Genomic DNA, 20,603 nt, shown 5'->3' on the forward strand with positions numbered 1-20,603 from the left:
CTGTATGATGATATAAGTAAGTGTAATTTTATTTTATTTTCCTTTTAAAATTTTATCAACCAAAATAAGGGAAGATAAATTTCGTTTTCAGTGTGAGGGGGGGTTGGATTGATCACTGTCACATTCAAATGAATTAACAAAACTAGGTACCATCGCTTTCATGTTGTTTTCAATATGTTCATTCAGTTTCATACTTGCGTAAAAGCTCAAGCTTACTCAGTAGATTGAACCTTTTTCTTTCTGCCATGGAATTAAAATGAAAGAAAAATATCGATGAATTTTTCTTTTCAGAAAAGATCTATGGGAGGTTAAGTAGTAGGTTTGATTCTTTATACTTGAATGTTAGAAATGTGAAACTAAAATTTAAAAATATTCACAATTTTTTTAATTTGAATTTTTTAATATAAATCCACTGATAATATGTTAAAAATTGAATATATAAATATAAATATTTAGTTTTAAAAAGTAACAACAATGATTAAATAAAAATAATAATGGTGGTGTGATAGCTCTGTTAAACCCTTATTGATAAGGTGCAATTAAATGTCTTAATCATATAATTCAGTTCACAAGGTAATAGCACTATTTTAGCCTTTCACTTGTATTTTAAGGTACACATTAACTATATTCTTATAGTAGATGATAATTCCTCGTATCATTTTCCATATTTTAGAAAACTTCTAGATAAGGAAGGTTTAATTATAAAATACTATTAATTTTTTTTTATTGCTTCTCCTGCATCCAAACATAAAAATACAAATTAATCAAAGAGCTTTACTACATGTTAAATCTTGGGTTAATTAAGATGCGTGGTTATGATATTATTCGTAAGTGGAAAAGAGACTAGTGACATTATATTAGACATATATGATCCAAAAACTGAAAAAGTAAACAAGACAATTAAACTTAATTATCTTAACTTATAATTCTTTTTACACGTAATTATTTTTCATGCAGCTCATACAATCAATAATAATCATATATTCTTTCTAACCCATTTTTTAATTATTTATTAAAACTTGTTTAAAATTATAAAGTAATGATTAGTTAAACTTATTAAATTAAAAGTAAAATTCACATTGATTTTTTTTTATGAGTCTTATAAATCTCAACCAAAGAACAAAAATGCGATTGATCATGTTTTATTAAGATTTGTCTATGAAAGGAGCAATCATCGTATGATTGCATGTGACTCTTTTCTGAACGTAAAAATGCTATTAATTTATTAGCTTAACTAAAAACATCTGCGTTAGAGCTCGAAAGTAGGACTAGTTATTTTTGGCTTAATTGAAAGCAATTTTAATCTCTAATAATATATTTTTCAGTCTCATAACTTAAAAAAAAAAAAAAAAAAGGACTTTCTACCTGTTGTCCAGTTATTAGTAAAAATATTTAGTGACAACATGGTATTTTACTGAGAAAAACATCTTAATAAACCTATAAGCAACTTTAATATATTTAATTCATCATTTTACAAAAATTGTAATGTTGAAAGGAACAGAAGTACATTTTTTTTTTTAACTTTTGGTAATGTTTCCATGCAATGATCTTTGGTCTTGATTGCAGATTTTGGCTTTTCTTGATATTTAAAAATATACGTTGCATCTTCAGCAATCAATACCATGGCAATTATACATTAGATATATTGACTGTGAAAGCTCACATTTAATGATAGCATATGAGCGTGTTTATGGGCTTGAACTTTTGATGGGTTTATTTATTATTAAGTTATCCAAATTCGTGTGGTTCAATTTTTCAATGTTGAATATCGTTTTTTCATTAAAAAAAAAAAAGAATGTTATGATTTATTTTTTCAATTCAATCTAAATCAATTTGGAACAACTATAAAGAATCTCTAAGTATATTGTGACTAAGATTGGGTCTAGTCTAATTAGGCTAAGGCTATATATATTAAACCTACTTTAGCTTAGACTTATTTATTAAATAAGTGAAATTAATATTTTTAAAATTTTATATTTTAAATCATTTAAAAAGTATGTTAAATTTCTTTTTAATATTAAAAAAATCTATTAACTTTTTTTTTTCTATCAAGTTTGATTTGGCTTGGGTAGCATACTTGTATATGGTGAGTAAGTCTAACACACTTGGATATGGTGCGTAAGTCTACTACTAGAGACTTTTTGCATATACAAGAACTTGAATCTAAGACCTTACTTAAGCGATAATGAGCTGCTTAATATTAAGACCAATCTCTATTAGTAAAAATCTGTTAACTTTAATACATCGATTTATGTAAGTAAATATAAATAATAATATAAAATATCATATTTTTTTATAATTTTTAAATTATATGCTTATTGATTTATTTAAGAATTTAAACTCATTAATTTATATAAAAGCTTAAATTTATTATCTTATTTAAAAATAAGTTTATTAATCTATTATATGTGGTTTTATTATAAAATAAAATTTTAAATAAAATTTTAGGCTCTATCAAACCTTTAGAAAAAACTTATATCAAGCAAATACACTAAATTTAAGTCTTAAATTTACAAAATCAATTACACTTAAGAAAAAATTAACATAAAATGATCTTTTGCAACCTATTTTATTTTCTATTTAGTAGAAAATCATGGGTCAAGCAAAAAGACATGCCTAAAAACCTTCAACAATCACTACTACAAAACCTGCATATATAGACAAATTTTTAAACAATTACAGACGATTTTTAAAATTATAAACGAATTTACAACGGATATAAACTGTCTGTAATATCTTCGTCGGTAAAAAATTACAGATGAATTTTACAATCCATCTGTAAGTTACAGACAAAAAAAATCTGTTTATAACTTACAGACGGAAAAATTCATCTGTAACTTACAGACTAAATAATCCGTCTATAATTTGTCTGTGATATATTTTACTATTTTTGTTATTTTTTATTTATATACATAGTTATTTCTACTTGTTCCTGATTATCACAATTTATAAACATAATAAAAACTACAAATTGGGCATCTAAAAATTCAAAAATAATTTATAAAATATAAAATTTAAATGTCATTACAAATGAAGACAAAAACATCCAAATAAATAATGTTAAAAATAAAATACAGGTGTTCATAATGAATAATCAATATGCTCATCATCCGAAAGAGCATCATCATCAGTAGACGAAAAGTTGGAAGAATAATGATGCATGGAGCTGAAAACCGATGGTGCTAGAGCTGGTGGAGAAGGAGGAAGAGGTGTGGAGCTGCTTGCTCTTATGAGTTCAAAATATGCATGCATCTGCTACATTTGCATATGTTGCTGCTTCATCTGCTGCTGGATCTCCCTTTGCATCCTTGATGTCACTTCTTCTCTATCTTCTCCATTTTCTTTGCCAACTTCTTCTTCCATGCACTTTCCTTGCTCTTCCACATCTCCTCATTCTGCTTCTGGAGTTCTTCATTGAGGGCATGGACCTGAGTGTGGACCATGTCCTCCACTTCTTCAGGTGCAAGAGAAGAGGCATCTCCGGTGACAGATGCAGGGGACATGGAGTCTGCAAAGCGGCCCCCCATGAATACGACCTTTATAAAGGCCACCCACTGCTTGTGACCACATATCATCCTCATCAACTGACTCTAGATCTTGAGAAGATGTCTCCTCAAGCCTTTGAACATAGTCATCCTATAGTTCAGTTCAGATAATTAGATATTAGTCTGGAGAACTATTTAATAAATCACTAATAATAACATATAGTATCAATAAGAATAACTAACATATGTGGCCTGAGATCATGTATCAACCCACAGGTTTTTATCTCCCCTACGAGTGTGTGTCTCCTTGAACAACTCTCTATGCGTAGGTGGCCTATTCAACGACTTTTCCTGTAATTCAAAATAAATCATAATCTCAAATATGAAATTATAGATAGAGTAAAATGAATTTTAAAATCACATACCAAGTTCGCCTTAGCGCCAGCCAAAGTTGTAGAGCCACCAGTATACAGTGATACCCCCTTGTTAGATACCCTGTTTGTCTTGTTCTTTACGAAGAGATTTTTAAACTCATTCGTACTTCAATACTCCTACAAGGCATGAAGAAAGTTGGGTGCTATCCAATCAGCAGTAGAAGGATCTTGACGAGCCTCAGTGTACGTCTATCTTAGTCGCTTTGCAGTATAACTCTTCTAGGCCTTGAAAATCATCTTTTCATCCTGGGAGGGAATGGAGAAGTTGTTGTACATAAACACAATTTCATTAGAAGAGGTACAAACATTCATATGTAATTACACTTAGTTAAAATTAATACACTATTATTACCTTCCAATCTTTGAACCATTTTATCTTTGTATCCTTTGGCACCTTTGCAAAACTTGTATAAGGCACATCAAACATCTTTTTAATGGTATCTGTGACCTGGTGGAGACCTTTCTGTGGTGGTATCCAACTGATAACACAATAAAATAAAACAATTATTATAACATTCACATAATATACGCAATATTAGGCATATTTTGAAGGAAACTTACCAAGTGGACCCATCTCATCTCAAAGTTTCTAACAATCTCGATGACGCTTGAGTCTGTGATGACTGCTGCCCACTTACAGCTGCGATAGTAGTGGATCCCTCTCATGTACCCTATGTAGTAGGTGACTGTGTGACCTGTGTAGTAGGCAGTGCAGAGTGTGAAACTCGCTGTATTAGAAGGGAGGAGCTATATAATTAGGATTGGGCACCATGATTAATTGCTCTTGTCCCCTAACCTGATAGGTCTGCACTATAGCTAGTGTGGAGGTCGAAGTGGGAGGGGTGGGTGAAGAAGTGTTGCCATGATCAGAATACTAAGCAATACCCTTCTTAACTTTACCTGCCATATCTGAATCAAATACAATATATGTTTAGAGACAAATACCATAATCTTTATAAAATATGGTTAATATTGGTGATAACTCAAAATAAATAATCATGGAAACATAGTAAATTGATAAACCTACTTAATTTACCTCATTTACTCTGATAGTTTAAGACTACCTTCATCATCACTCGATGAAATGTCATCCATGAATCCTGCCTCCTCATCTTTAGTCATGTCATCCATTTCATTACTTCTTGAAGCCTGGGTAGGAGGGTCAATTATTTTAATTTCATTCAAAGGAGAAGATAAAATTGGAGGGACAACAATGTCTATTACTACACATGAAGGGATTGAGTCATCAATTTGATATGCATCTTCATCATCTACTTCATCACTTTCAATTTGACCTCTTGGTTTAATTTTTATTACAATCCTCCAACTTTTATTACATTTTTCAGTGTAAGATAAGAAATATACTTGTCTTGCATTCTATACAATGATGAAGGGGTCAAAGCCTCTAAATCTTTTGGTATGGTTAATCTCAATTATATTGTAATAATTATGTTTACTTGTCCCTATTGGATCAAATCATTCATACTTGAATAAGACAATCATTTTTATGGTTTCAGCAGTATATTCAAGCTCAACTATTTCATTAAGTTTTCCATACCAATCATAGTCACCATCACTTGAATTTTCTCTCACACTAACCCCACTATTATTTGTTTTTCTCCCTTGACATGATTCAATGGTTTGGAATTTATACCCATTAACATAGTAAATTGGCCAACAATATGCTCTCCACAGAATGCATACAACCTTTTTAGCCTAGGAATTCAAGGCAAATAATGCATTCTAATTTGCGGTACATCTTTATATTTACCACTTCTACCATCTCTTCTTGGTTTAAACTTAGGCTCTCCACAGAATTTGCAATTGGTCAAAACAACATCATCTTTGTAATACAACATGCAGCCTTTCAAATAACAATCAATTTTAACTTCTTTTAATCCAAGTTTGGAAACTAATTTTTTTGCTTGGTAAAAGTTTTTTGAGATTAAGTCAGGTTGGGGACTAAGCTCACTAATTAATGTAGCCCATTGATCAAATGAACTCTGACTTTGATTGTCTTATGAATTTATGCTTAATATTTTTACTGTTAAAGATAACTCTGAATACACACACTCATCCCATAAAGGCTTGTTTGCTGCTTCTAAAACATTATAAAACTTTGCAGCCTCTCCATTAGGTTTTTGTTCAGCTTCAAAATCACAAAAAATTTTAAATGTAGGACCAACAACATCATAAATCATTTCTTGATAAAGACTATTGCTTTCTTCCCAACTTACATTACCTACATCCTTACCTGATTGCAATATATTTGAATTGCCTACTTGATTTTTCACATTAATTAATTTCCCGTGCTCAGTTCATATCCAATAATCATGTTTAAATCCAAACTTATACAAATCATATCTAATTGAATCAATATTCAAAAACTTTCTACACTTGCACTTAGAACACAGACACCTAACTTTTTGGTTGGTGATGAACTGCTGCGAATTACAACAAACACGTAGGAATTCCTCTACACCCTCAAAGAATTCAAGTTTTATTCCCTCCGACTTGGGTGCAACCTATCATACATCCACTGACGATTTCTGAGAAACATCTGGATCAAGAACTATATAAATCTAATACAAATACACAATGTTGTATCAACCTTTTATTATACATTACACAAATTTTTAATATAAATTTTGACAGAATCTCCCCTAATACATGTCAATTTCCTTACATTTGTTTACCACATTTTTAGAAAAATCAAAATTTCACCATACATAATTAATATATTATATAACAATATATTAATCGATGCATAAAACACAAACACATCACAATCCTAAACTGTTCTAGAGCACATCCTCTTCTAACTCCATAACATGCATATTCTACAAACTCCATAAACACAAACAATACCACAACACACAATAATCATGTTCGAAGAAGGACCTATACGCCCTTCCCCCAGTCATACAATCTCCAATTCTATAACTCTATCTTAGAAATTTTAAGTCTCTAAAATACATCAAACATAAAAAAAAACTAAACGGTTAAAAGTTAGAGTATCGTACCAGGAACACAATGATGCAAATTATCTTTCAAATGGATGCTCCAATCAATTCCAAAGGCCAAAAAATTGAAGTTCCTATAGAGAAAGAAAGAGGCGAGAGAGAGAGAGAGAGAGAAAATTATGTAAAATGAGAAAGGAGAAGGAGGAGGCGCGATTTTAAAGATTTCACACATTACAGTCGAAAAAATCCGCTGTAAATGATTTAATAAAACAGTGCATTTTAAAGGTTCATTTTTCTGTCTGTAAATTCGTTAAGTCTAATTATAGACGAAAAAATCTGTCTGTAAATTGCCAGATGAAAAGGTTAAAAAGGACAATATTTACAGACAGATTTTTCTGTCTGTAACTCCCGCTGATAAGTCTGTATTTAGGCCTTCTTTTACAGCCCATATATTCATATTTGATCTTTATTTTATTTTAGTTTTACACTAATTTATATATTAATTGTGTAGTTTGGTATAAAGAGGCTACAAATGGATTTTGGACGCATTTTGGGCCTAAATTGATAGAAGATTAGAGCTTCGCAGCAGCCAGCACGCCCAGACCCTTCCAACAAGTACGGGAGTGCTTCTAGCCCATGCACGGCCGTGCTCATCTGCGGGAAGCCCAATTATGAAGAGTTTGTAGGGTTTTCAAATCCTATAAAAGGGAAGATCTCAGACACCATTTTAGACTTATTTTTGACATCTTGGCTTTGGCTCTAGAATACATATGATCTCGTCTCTCTTGCACGGGATCCTTGGCACATGCTTGGCGAGACTTAGAGCTTCGAACGATCGTACTTGAAGACTGGGAACTCATCTCATTCTAGTTTGCTTTTGATTATGGCTTTGTTTATGATTGTTTTAGTTATTTTCTTTAGCATGAGTAACTAAGTCCATAGTTAGGGCTATGGAAACTATTATTCATGAATTTATAGAATTTTGATGTTTAAATCTAAATTTGATTTCTGTTTTGTGATTAGATTTTATCCTATTGCGCTCATTTCTTAATCCTAATTAATTATATCGTCAGGCGACCGTACCTCGGTTAATTAATAGATCTATAGGGTAAAACAAGACAAAGGATTAGGTGAACTAAACCAATCTTTCTCTTTTAATCGTTATTAAATTAACAAGTTCATAGGTTCTTTAAGCTTTCTTAAATTGATGTCTTGCATGACCATTAAGGATGTTAATTTCGAGAAAAGAATATTAATATTGCATGACCATTGGGTATTAATAGTATTCGTATGAATGATTGGTAATCACAAGGAAATTGAATTTAGAGTTAAATAGAAAAATAACATAAAGGATTGAATAAGAAAACTCATATGCCCTAGGTTCCTCTCTGATAAGTTTAACCAAGGCGTGCAATGTATTCCTTGCTTTTAGTTTTATAATTGATTTTATAAATTCTTATTTTTAATTAACCTCGTATCTTTGAAGCTTAAACAATTAAATTAGAAAATTCGTAGTAATTAGAAATCAATCCTTGTGGGACGATATTTCGGGAACTTAATTTAAGAACTCTTTATTACTTCTCGATGGGTACACTTGCCCTCCGACTAAGTTTTTGGCGCCGTTGCTGGGGATTACTTTTTCAATATTAAGAAAATCTAAAATTTAATTGATTTGAACAATTTGTGTTTTACTTTATTTTAGTTCTGTTTTGTTTATTGTTAATTTTTTTTATTTTTTATAATTTTTATATTTTTTTTATTTCACAATTTCTTTTAATGTATGCCCACTCGTTCTAAGTGCTCTACAACTTATTTATTTGATCCGGAGATTGAGAGAACAACGCGTAGACAAAGAAAAGAAATGAGAGAGCAAAGAATGGCAGAGGGAAGGAGATCAATTCAAGATTACATGACACTCACTGCTAGAGGCACTCCTGGAAGCATTGCGGCACCTAATGTGGAGGCCAACAATTTTGAATTGAAACCAGCACTCATAACCATGGTCCAGAACTCGATACAATTTGGAGGAATGCCTAACAAAGACCCTAATCTTCATCTGACAAAGTTCCTCAGATTGACGGATACCATAAAGTACAATGGAGTTTCCAACGATGCTATTCGACTCTGACTTTTCCCCTTCTCAGTATCTGAAAGGGTGAATGCATGGTTTTCCTCACTCCTAGCCAATTCCATCAGAACTTGGGAGGATCTCACTCAACAATTCTTGGGAAAGTACTTTCCTCCATCATGGTCCTCTAAGCTTATGACGGAGATATGTTGCTTCCAACAACATGAAGCTGAATCTTTATTTGAGGCATGAGAGCGATTTGGAGAGCTTTTGAGGAGATGTCCTCATCATGATTTTTTGACGTAGAGACAGGTACACATTTTTTACAGTGGCCTATCAATCACTTTCCAGGGCTACGATTGATGCCACAACAGGAGGGTCCCTCATAAGAAAAGATCCAGATGATGCATACAAGCTAATAGATGAGATGTCATCTTCTAGCTTCCAGTGGCACACCGCTGACTCTTACGACATCAAGAGGAAAGAGACCGCCACAGTCCACCAAGTAGAGAGCAGCAGTCCACTAATGAACCAAATGACAGCCCTTGTAAAGCAACTAAAATCTTTAATAAAGGCTCAAGACTAACCTGTAAGAGCTCTCGCAAGCCCAGAATTTAAGCAAGAGGAGGAAACTTCATGGGCAATCACAGTTCAGGGTGGAGGAGTAATCCTCCTAACTCTTGGGGGAATAGCTTTGGAAGTCAAAATTCAAGTGTTTATCGCCCTCCTCATATGCAAAGTCAAGGAGCAAGATCTAAAGGAAAAGAAGCTCCTAGATCTCAGTCTAACTTTTAAAAACAGATGATGCAATATGTGCATTACTCAGAGAAGAGGATGACAGAGCTTGAATCCAAGTTGAACCAACATATTGAGAGAACTGATAAGAGCTTCGCAGAGGTTAAATCTGAAATATAAGCCAACTCTTCTAAGATGAGTGCACATTTGGAGCAAATTACGAACCTTCTAAGTCAAAGAGTGATGGGAACACTGTCATCTCAGCCTGAGCCTAATCCAAGGGAGCAATGCAATGCCGTCACTCTTAGAAATGGGAAGAAACTACAAGAATTGCAGAACAGAGGCACATGCACGCCCATGCCTATAAAGAAGCACACCTATGCTGATTCTACATGCACGCCCGTGCTTACTGATGAGCACTGAAACTGAAGCACGACCGTACTTATACAAGAACGCTCATGACAGTGATCAAAGCACGGCTGTGCATCACTATGAGCAAGACCGTGCTTCAAGCGAGGAGCTTGAAAAAGAAAAGAAGGAAGAGTCTCTTGTTCAACCAAGGCCTTATGAGCCTAAGATACCTTTCCCACAGCGGCTGCAAGGTCATCCTCCTTATGATGAAGAGTTCCACAAGTTCTTAGACTTATTGGGCAAAGTGCACATCAATATGCCTTTCATTGATACTATCTCTAAAATGCCTAAATATGCTAAATTTTTAAAGGAGATTTTGACCAATAAAAGAAAGCTGAAAGCACATGAAACTGTGAAGCTCACCCAGGAGTGCTCAGCTATAGTCCTTAAAAAGCTTCCACATAAGCTTAAAGACCCAAGGAGTTTTACTATTCATTGCACAATTGGAAAAACTCATATTGATAAGGCTTTATATGATTTAGGAGCAAGTATTAATATTATGTCTTATTCTGTTTTCAGGAAGCTTGGAATGCATAAACCTAAGCTGACCTCCATGTCACTTCAGCTAGCAAATAGGTTGATCATATACCCCAAAGGCATAATGGAGAACATACTTGTAAAAGTTGGGAAGTTTATATTTCCTGCTGACTTTGTGGTACTTGACATGGAAGAAGATGATAATGTCCCCATTATACTAGGGAGACCGTTCTTGGCCACTGCTAGGGCCATCATAGACGTACAAGAATGGAAGCTTACACTGAGGCTAGATGATGAGGAAGTTGTATTTCAAGTTTTCAATTCTTTCAAGTACCCTTCTAGCCAAGAGTCTTGTCACTTTGTGAGCACTATGGATGTTGCTTCTCTTCCTCCAATTCATGTGAAGCATGGAACCACGAGAAGAAGGCCAAGGAGGAAGCAATATAAGAAGAAGAAAAGACAAAAGCTTAAAACATTCATTAATAAGCCTCCTGATTTAGAGCTTAAATTTTCTTCTCTTTATTCTAATTTCCATCTTATGAAAAAAATTTCTGATGTAATAGGTGTTGGGGAGGCAAAGCTGCTGGGGAGACAATTGCATATCAAGGGAGTCACCTCTGAGACTCATACTTTCTTCCCAACATGATTTAACAGAAACGTCAGGCTCGTGAAGTTAAACAAGCGCTCCCAGGAGGCAACCTGTGTCTTTTATTTTATTTTTTTTGTTTATTTTAAGTTTTGCTATTTATATTTTATTTTTAGAATAAAGAATAAGCATATTGAAAGATTGTAAGAACGGAGTTGATTGTTCTTACACTTTTGAGCTCTGATTTGGAAGCACGTCCGTGCTCATCACATACACAGCCGTGCATTGAGTCGCAGTTGTGAGAGAAAGCTTTATATCATAAGCATGTGCATGCTCAAGATTTCAGCATGGTCGTGCTCCCTCACTCGAAGCCGTCGCGTCAAGAATTATCAGGGAACCTCTTTCCTTTTTATTCAATTGCCCTCTTTACATGCTTTTAAGTTAATTGCTTTCAAACATTGAGGACAATGTTTCGCTTTAAGTATGGGGGAGTAGTTCTTAATTATATGATTGTTATTTGCATGTTACTGAGTAAAGTGCCTATACTATTTTTATGATAATTTAAAACTTTTTCCCTCATGGAACCCAATTTTTTCCAGATAGAAGAGCATGTTTAGTGATTATTATTGGTATTATACTTTCATTTGGAAACTAATAATTAGCTAGGTTCCTTACTTTTATGCTCTACATTAAACTTTAACTAACAGATGTGAGTTTTGAGCCTTAAAGGAGATTTCTATCTTAATTTAATTAATTGTACCCCTTTCCTCATTGTTTTGTGTGATTATCTCCTTAAGATTTGTGCTCTAGAACTTGACTTGGAATCGACTTAAGACTTCTCTTTTTAATTGCATGTTTTTAATATGATTGAGGCATAATAAGATTTTTATTCTTAGCCTTCAGCATGTTTGAGATACAACTAGTTGTCCACTTTGAGCTTTATTAATTTTCTTGGTCTCTTGCATTAAATCTATAAAAATATTTTGATGACCTTGAGTTTATGAATGGAGCAATTGAGTTGTTGAATTGTTTGATAAATTCTCCTATATATATCTCATGTGCAAAAAGAAAGAAAGAAAGTATGAAAAAAAAAAAGAAAAAAGGTTATATATGACTGAAAAAAGAGAAGAGTAAAGATATTGTTCACATACAAAAATATAAAAATTACTCTAAGAGCTTCATTTGTAAACTTAGGGGATGTTTATAATTTTTATAATTTATTACCCCTTTGTATATTCCCTTTCTGCCAATTATCTCACCTCAATTATTATAACCCCTTGTCCACATTATAACCTGAAAAAGACCTCATGATTTTTACTTCCATTTAATTTATATAGTAGAGAGTCAGTTTATAGTCAAGCCTATGGTAGTACACTCTTCTTTAGGAGAATTGAGCGATATCTTATTTTGTCCCCTAGTGAGAGAGGAAAGTAGAGTACCCCAGTTTGATGTTTAAGTGAAAAATATGGAAATATAAGATTCTAATTGTTAATCCTTTTGATTGCTTATGCTCAGTGATATCACTCTTGTTGCTTTCTTTATCTCCTCATCTCGGGTTCCTTGTGTGGTATTATGTTTTAAGTTATTATGTTACTCTTAGCTAGCATTTTGCTTGAGGACAAGCAAATAGGTAAGTATGGGGAAGTTGAAAAGTCTATATTTAGGCCTTCTTTTACAGCCCATATATCCATATTTGATCTTTATTTTATTTTGGTTTTACACTAATTTATATATTAATTGTGCAGTTTGGTATAAAGAGGCCGCAAGTGGATTTTGGGCCCAAATTGATAGAAGATTAGAGTTTCGCAGCAGCCAGCACGCCCAGACCCTTCCAACAAGCACGGAAGTGCTTTGAGCCCATGCACGACCGTGCTTAAGGCCTTGCACGGCCATGCTCATCTACGGAAAACCTAATTATGAAGAGTTTGTAGGGTTTTCAAATCCTATAAAAGGGAAGATCTCAGACACCATTTTAGACCAGTTTTTGACATCTTGGCTTTGACTCTAGAATACATCTGATCTCGTCTCTCTTGCACGGGATCCTTGGCACATGCTTGGCGAGACTTAGAGCTTCGAGCGATCGTACTTGAAGACTGGGAACTCATCTCATTCTAGTTTGCTTTTGATTATGGCTTTGTTTATGATTGTTTTAATTATTTTCTTTAGCATGAGTAACTAAGTCCATAGCTAGGGCTATGGAAACTATTGTTCATGAATTTATGGAATTTTGATGTTTAAATCTAAATTTGATTTCCGTTTTGTAATTAGATTTTATCTTATTGCGCTCCTTTCTTAATCCTAATTAATTATATCGTCAAGCGACCGTACCTCGGTTAATTAATAGATCTATAGTGTATTCCTTACTTTTAGTTTTATAATTGATTTTATAAATTCTTGTTTTTAATTAATCTCGTATCTTTGAAGTTTAAACAATTAAATTAAAAAATTCTTAGTAATTGAAAATTAATCCTTGTGGGACGATATTTTGGAAACTTAATTTAAGAACCCTTTATTACTTCTCGATGGTACACTTGCCCTCCGCTGCTCCAAATTTTCCTCCCATTTTCAAATTACTGACAAAAAAATTTATCTATAATTTTTGCCTATATTATTTTGTACCAAATGGCAAACAAACTACAAACGACCGTTACAGATAAATTTTTATCTATCTATATTACTGACAGATGTAATGACTATCTGTAATAGCCGTCTGTAAATGATGCTTTTCTGGTAGTGAATATTTTTATAAGTAATGATGATTAGTTTTAAGAGGACTTGTGTGTCCATTCACTTAGACTATGACAAATATAAGTCGGTCCAAAACTCAATTGAAATTTTAGAATTCAACTAAAATGCTTTGTGAATGTAACAAATTTATATTATAATTTGATGGATCATTATTATATTATTTAATAATTTGATATTTAATGTGTTGATAACTTACATTATTATGCATCAAAATAAAACTATGCGATAAAGTGAGATAGAATAAATAAAAATTATCAAAATATTTATGTATCAAGAAGTAATGTACCAACTTTGATAATTAAAGAAAAATGTGTAAATGATATATATAAGAATGTGTTTGTACATGCAACTTAATTAAAAAAGTTAATAATTTTTAAAATTCATACCATAAATTTAATTTAAAAAGTTCTTAGAATAAACTGAAAAAAAATATTTTGATAAAATACACAATTTTATTGAAATATGTTCAAAATTTTAATAAAAGCTATAAAATATTTTCATAAATTGTTTATAAATTCTTTGAAACAAACTGTAAATCAAGATGATAAAATGAGTGTTTTGAAAGAATTTATGAAAATAATATATAATCTGTATTTTTTAAAGTTAACTTCAATTAATTTTTTAATATATATTATTAAAATAAATTCATTTTAATTTATTGTGATAAAATTTATAATTGAATTTAAGATATAAAACTTCTGTAGTAAAAATTTATTGTATAAATACTTAATTAAACTACTTATCTAAATGCATTCAAAGTGTATATGTATTACATTTGAATAAGAATTGATCTAATAATCAAACAATTTGATTATAGTTTTAAATTTTTTAAAAATTATATTTTTCCTATTTTTTAAATTAGAAAACGTGATAAGAATAAAATGAACCTAATTTATTTTTAAAAAATTAGTTTAAAAGAAGAGCATTGTCAATATATTTCTTTTACATTTAAAAGTAGATATTTGGTGTGCAAAGTTTATCAGACAAGACATTTGTGAGTGGTCTAATATTAAGATTAAATAGGTTCTAATATCATGTTAAAAATAAATCATTTGATAATAGTTGTTAAATGTATAAACAAAATAATTAATTTGATAATATGCGAGACCAAATTAATTCATGTTGCTCCATTCAAAAACTAATTTATTTTTTTTGTAATATTAGGAAATAAATTGATGAATAGCATTAAATTTAGAGATTGAATTGATATTATATTTGATAAGATTGTAAAAAAAGAAAGCAGACAGCTTCAATCCTTAAAATTTCAGGGTGACTTGATTTTTGTGTTAATGAATATCAGTTTCAAAGTGGAGGAAAACAAAAAGGGAAAGATTTTCATAGCAGGCAGCATCCATACACACTATTTCTTTCAATGAGCAGCTCTAGATGAGAATGGTTGTTTGTAATAGCCAACTATTGCCATTATATAGGGTTTAACTACACGGACCCTACACACCAGTTTCACTGAATAATGACATATTAAGATACAGATAACAAGGAAATCCTTTTTCATAAATTCCATTGATTCAATACGGACTAGTCCTTTTCATGAAAAAGCTTTGCCTATCACTTATACTGTATAACACTAAGGCGAATAGTTGAAAATGATAGTAAGTCACAAATTATTATATGTTGTTGGCAAAGTCCTTAATTACAAGATGTTAACTTCCAAGGTCCCTGTAACATGACCTTTAGATGTGACTGATTTTTCCAAAATTTTGTATACTATGAACTGCATTTGAGTTTAATTAAGCCTCTTCTACCATGATTCATTTTTTTAGCATTTTTAGTATTTTTCAAAAAACTTAACAGCTAGCTAGAATCATTATGTAAACTTACTGGTTTCTGTTAATAAAAAGTTACAGCTAGCTAGAATCATTATATAAACTTTTTTTTTTTTTCATTTAAAGCTGTATTCCAACATGATTTTTCAGTTTTTACCACTAATACATTCAAGTTGTAGCAGTCCCTTTTTTTTTTGCCTTCCTGATTTGTTACAGCAGCCAAGTGTCCATAGCCATTAATTTTTGCTTTCAAAACTTGTGGGCTACTTGCAATGTGTAACACTATCCACACACGTCTAAAATGCCCCATTATTGTCATTTTTTGTCGCATAGCACCAAGTTATTTATTATCTTTATTGAGGGTCTATGTCAATATTCCTAGCTTTTCCACCTTATAAAATAAAAAGTATAAGCCATTTTTCTAAGCAGATATGTCTGCGTACTCTCATCGTACAAATTAAGCGCACTAACAAATGTTTATAGCATTAAAATATTATTCTTGAAATCTTCAATCAGGTGCTTTCTCTTGCTACCTCTCTCTATAAATACACATAGAAGGTGGCTAGAAGGACCAAAATAAGTAACAGCATCTTTGTTCCTTGTTACTCAATTCCTTCAGAGGATACAACCTAGTTCAAGGAGATATGGCATCACCAAACACAAACCTAGAGAAAAAAGGGGTATTTGGTAGAGCATGGGAACGGTTAAAGGCCTTGCCTAAAGCTCTTAAGGAGAAGGTATTGGGTATTTGTAGGTTGACAAAAGAGATAGCCCAAGATGACCCTAGAAAAGTGATTCATTCACTAAAAGTGGGGCTTGCAATCTCCCTGGTTTCTCTATTCTATTACTATCAACCTCTATATGAGAATTTTGGCCTTTCAGCAATGTGGGCTGTGATGACTGTGGTGGTGGTTTTTGAATACACAGTTGGTAAGTTTCTGCATATTATAATTAATGATCATACTATGTTACTAACCCATGTTTGTTTTGTATATTTATGTATGCCTTTGTTGTACTAACTAACTAATATATTATATATATGTGACACATTTTTAGGAGCCACTCTAGGCAAAGGTTTGAATAGGACAATTGCAACGCTGGCGGCTGGTGCGCTTGGTGTTGCAGCTCATTACTTAGCTAGCCTATCTGGAGATACAGGGGAACCCATATTGATTGGCGTGTTTGTCTTCATACAAGGTGAAAAACAAAGCTACCAAATAAGTAAAATAAATAATAATCAAAGACTTATTAACAAGTAGTTTAAAAAAGTTAATTAAGGAATCAATAAATAAAAAATATTATTAAATTTAGGTGTCTTGTTGACATTAAAATTAATTAATATAGACACTGATCAACGTTTGCATAACAATAACATCAACTTAAGAAACTCTAGCTATTTTCAATTCATTTTCATTGATTTTGTAAATTATATAATGATTTTAATCCTTTTTTTTTTATGCAGCTGCTATAGCATCATTTATAAGATTTTTTCCGAAAGTGAAGGCAAGATATGACTACGGGATGCTTATATTTATCTTGACATTCTCTTTGATATCTGTATCTGGGTTTCGAGATGATGAAGTACTATTAATGGCACACAAGAGGCTATCAACCATTTTTATAGGGGGTTCGGCTTGTGTGATGATTTCCATTTTTGTTTGTCCTGTGTGGGCCGGTGAAGAGTTCCACTATTCAATTGCTAACAAGTTAGAAATACTTGGAGACTTCTTAGAAGGTTAGATTTAACAAAATAAATGTACGAAATAAAGTCATGAATTAATTACATTTACCGAAGCAAAAAGTTACTATAAATCAATACCTTATATAATACCAATAAATGGAAAAAAAATAATTATCTTTTCTTGTAAATTGTTATTGAGACTTAAGTCATAATAATTTGATATATTTTACAGCGTTTGTACGTGAATACTTCAAAATATCAAAAGAAGGGGAATCTATAGACAACAAAGATGGAGATTCTGAAGACAAGAAGTCGTTTTTAGAAGGTTACAAAAAGGTTCTCAATTCTAAAAGTAGTGATGACTCTCTGGTGAGTGCAAGTTGCTGCTTTGTGTTCCCTCGCTTCTTTCCTTATATGAAAATCTCATGCACATGTCTCATGTAATTTTCTTCACTATGCAGGCCAATTTTGCAAGGTGGGAACCAGGTCATGGCAAGTTTAAATTTCGTCATCCTTGGAACCTATACCTCAACATTGGTGGCCTTTCTCGCCAATGTGCATATCGAATGGAAGCCCTTAATGCACACCTCAATTCTGATATCCAAGTATATATCATCAATCTAATAATATATATACATGCATGCATGCCAAATATATAAAATGAAAATATACAAATATTTCATAGTTAAAATCTTATGATAAAGAAACACTTAATGTAATTTAAAAAAAAAAAACTACTTAAATTTTTAAAGTGTGTGACTTTAAACTTTTTTTTAAAAAATTTTAATCATTTATATATAGCTGTATGATTGAGATTTATCTTTGTCATATTGAAAAAATATTTTCACAAGATATATCTTTTGTGTATATATATATCCCACACATCTTAGATTTGAGTAAAATATCATTAAATAATTAGTTATTATATTTTTACACATTTTCTGTATATCTATTTTCTATCTTACTTTTTATTTTATTTTATCTTCTCTCTTTTTTTTTTTTCATTCATACACCATTTGATTTGATGAGTGTAATGATAATTTTTTTAAAACATTTTTTTTTGTCTAGATGAAAACAAATAAAAACATTTTTGTTGACAAAAGTAGTTGGAATTTCAACCCTTACCATCTTTATTCTTTTAACCAAATGAGTTTGCATGCATTGGAAAATAAACTTTATTATGGACTATGATTATATCGACACTGATTTTACCTATTGGAACCCTTGTAGGGATCCCAAGAAATTCGTTTTACAGTCCAAGAGCTCTGCTCAAAAATGTGTTTGGAATCTAGCAAAGCTTTGAAGGAACTAGGATCATCAATCAGGGCAATGACCAAGCCATCCTCTTCTGATATTAATCTTGCAAACGCAAAAGATGCAGTCAAGAACCTCAAGTCATTGCTCCAATCAAGCTTATGGAAAGAAACAGACCTTTTATCAATTATTCCAGTTGTGACAGTGGCTTCACTATTAATTGATATTGTGGATTTCACAGAGAAAATAGCAGATTCGGTTAATGATCTTGCCAACCTCACACATTTTGATACTGTAGATACAGATAAATACCCCAAAACATCACAATCTTCACAATGTGAATGTGTTGAATCGGGTCCCAAAAGTGATAACCTCCAACTCGTTATTCTAGTTGAGGAATCAGCACTAGTTGTGTCAGATAGTGAAAAATCAACATCTGATGAACATAACATAGTTTGATGATTGATTTAAGTGTATAGGAATGAAATAATCATGTCCTCAACATTGGACAAAACTAATTAACCTTATGTTGCTTAGACCGTGAAGAGTGCCTTAACTACAATAATGCCAATTCTGTATTCTTAATTTCGATTGATTTGTGATGATCATTCTGAATTTCTTATTTTAATATCCTCATGTGAGGTTAATGTAATGTTAATTAGCAATTCTTTCGAATTGTTTTTTGTACTCTAAATTTGGATGGTTGGCCATCATCTCTCAATTCTCTTGTTCACAAACACCTTACATTAGAGCAGACAATATTGTCAACAAACGAATGAAGAACCAAAGAATAATTTGAGTTACTTAAATGGATCAAAAGCTCAAGCAACATTTTAACGCGTGACCCTGGAAATCAAAACATAAATAATCGAGGCATATAAATTCATGATATTGTTAATCCACAAATGAAAGGTACGGAACGTGATAACCATGGAAAAACTATTAAGTTATCATAATTAGAAACTTGATTTGATTAATCACTTATCATGATTATTCCCTCTGAAAGCCGTGAGGATTATTTTAATTGTGCCTACATGCACATAGATAGCTGTGGCACATGTTCGGTTGCTTTTTCTTTTGGGTGGAAAGAAAGTGGAGTTATTTTAGTGGGTTGATGCTTTTCACCAGCCCATTATTTATTTCAATGAAAAGATTATTCGAATTAACCTTCAACCCCCCTATATACCCCAACCATGATGAAGGTTATCTAGTCTACCAGTTATTGCGATGATCAACATTATTGTTCATATCAAAGGTCTATGTAATGGTGCATCATGAGATATATGGAACTATTCTAGAGTTTTCAAAAATATCTGCAGCAAAATTTCTCAACCTTAAAATTTAAAAACTAACAATTATTATCTGGCCTACTTCTACCAACTGAAATTAATTCAATAACGTATATCTGAAGGTTTTGATTTTATAAAATTTCACACAAAACGAAGTACTTTATTATATCATTTTTTTAACAGATAATATACTTTTGAAATATAAAAAATATCAAATTTTAATTCATACCTATAAATTATGTGAAATTTAATATACATGAAAAGAGAAATAGAATAAAAATAATATATTATTTGAATGAATAAATTTTTTAATAAAGTTATCTTTTATTCGTGATAAAAAAAAATTGTTAATATGTTTTTCTGCCATAATTGTTGAGCTCTATTTCTGTATCTCATAGTTAAGAGATCCACTGACGCCATTTGCATGAATGGGAAGGATACACGAGCAAGGAATTGTCCAGAGACTTCAGATGTTTGGTGTACGGACATGACAAAGTCATAGATAGCAATGCTATTCGACAACATCATAAAGCCATTGCAAGCACAAAAAGAGACATTGACTTTAGACCCATCACATTCACGCCTCACTTGTGAAGAAAATTTTAGAAATTTTAACTAGCCCATCAAGTAAAATTTTCTTTCCATCCTCAACCAAACAGTTTTAAATTTCTATTTGTATCTTATTTCA

At 31.8% G+C, this 20,603-nt stretch overlaps 1 protein-coding gene and 1 non-coding gene across 2 annotated transcripts; one reads left to right on the forward strand and one right to left on the reverse strand.

Annotated features, from left to right (window-relative positions):
- Positions 1 to 9,139: 9,139 nt before the first annotated feature.
- Positions 9,140 to 9,246, reverse strand: LOC113860501. The gene has a single exon (XR_003503953.1). It is a non-coding gene; the product is annotated as a small nucleolar RNA R71 (small nucleolar RNA).
- A 7,089-nt stretch (positions 9,247 to 16,335) lies between these two features.
- Positions 16,336 to 19,085, forward strand: LOC113859727 (aluminum-activated malate transporter 2). Its single transcript, XM_027492430.1, has 6 exons — positions 16,336 to 16,621; positions 16,748 to 16,888; positions 17,154 to 17,426; positions 17,605 to 17,741; positions 17,834 to 17,977; positions 18,603 to 19,085. The coding sequence occupies exons 1-6, from the start codon at positions 16,336 to 16,338 to the stop codon at positions 19,083 to 19,085; spliced, it is 1,464 nt and encodes a 487-aa protein (XP_027348231.1).
- The last annotated feature ends 1,518 nt before the right edge of the window (positions 19,086 to 20,603 follow it).

The sequence above is a fragment of the Abrus precatorius genome, unplaced genomic scaffold, assembly GCF_003935025.1.
Source record: "Abrus precatorius isolate BTA unplaced genomic scaffold, Abrus_2018 Scaffold2, whole genome shotgun sequence".
Taxonomy (NCBI): Eukaryota; Viridiplantae; Streptophyta; class Magnoliopsida; order Fabales; family Fabaceae; genus Abrus; species Abrus precatorius.

Bases quoted from the DNA above. Each gene is read 5' to 3' on its own strand.
- LOC113859727 (XM_027492430.1), top strand. From the start codon at position 16,336: ATGGCATCACCAAACACAAACCTAGAGAAAAAAGGGGTATTTGGTAGA. The intron at 16,889-17,153 runs GTGAAAAACAAA...TTTTTTATGCAG, and splicing joins CGTGTTTGTCTTCATACAAG to CTGCTATAGCATCATTTATA. The intron at 17,427-17,604 runs GTTAGATTTAAC...TATATTTTACAG, and splicing joins ACTTGGAGACTTCTTAGAAG to CGTTTGTACGTGAATACTTC.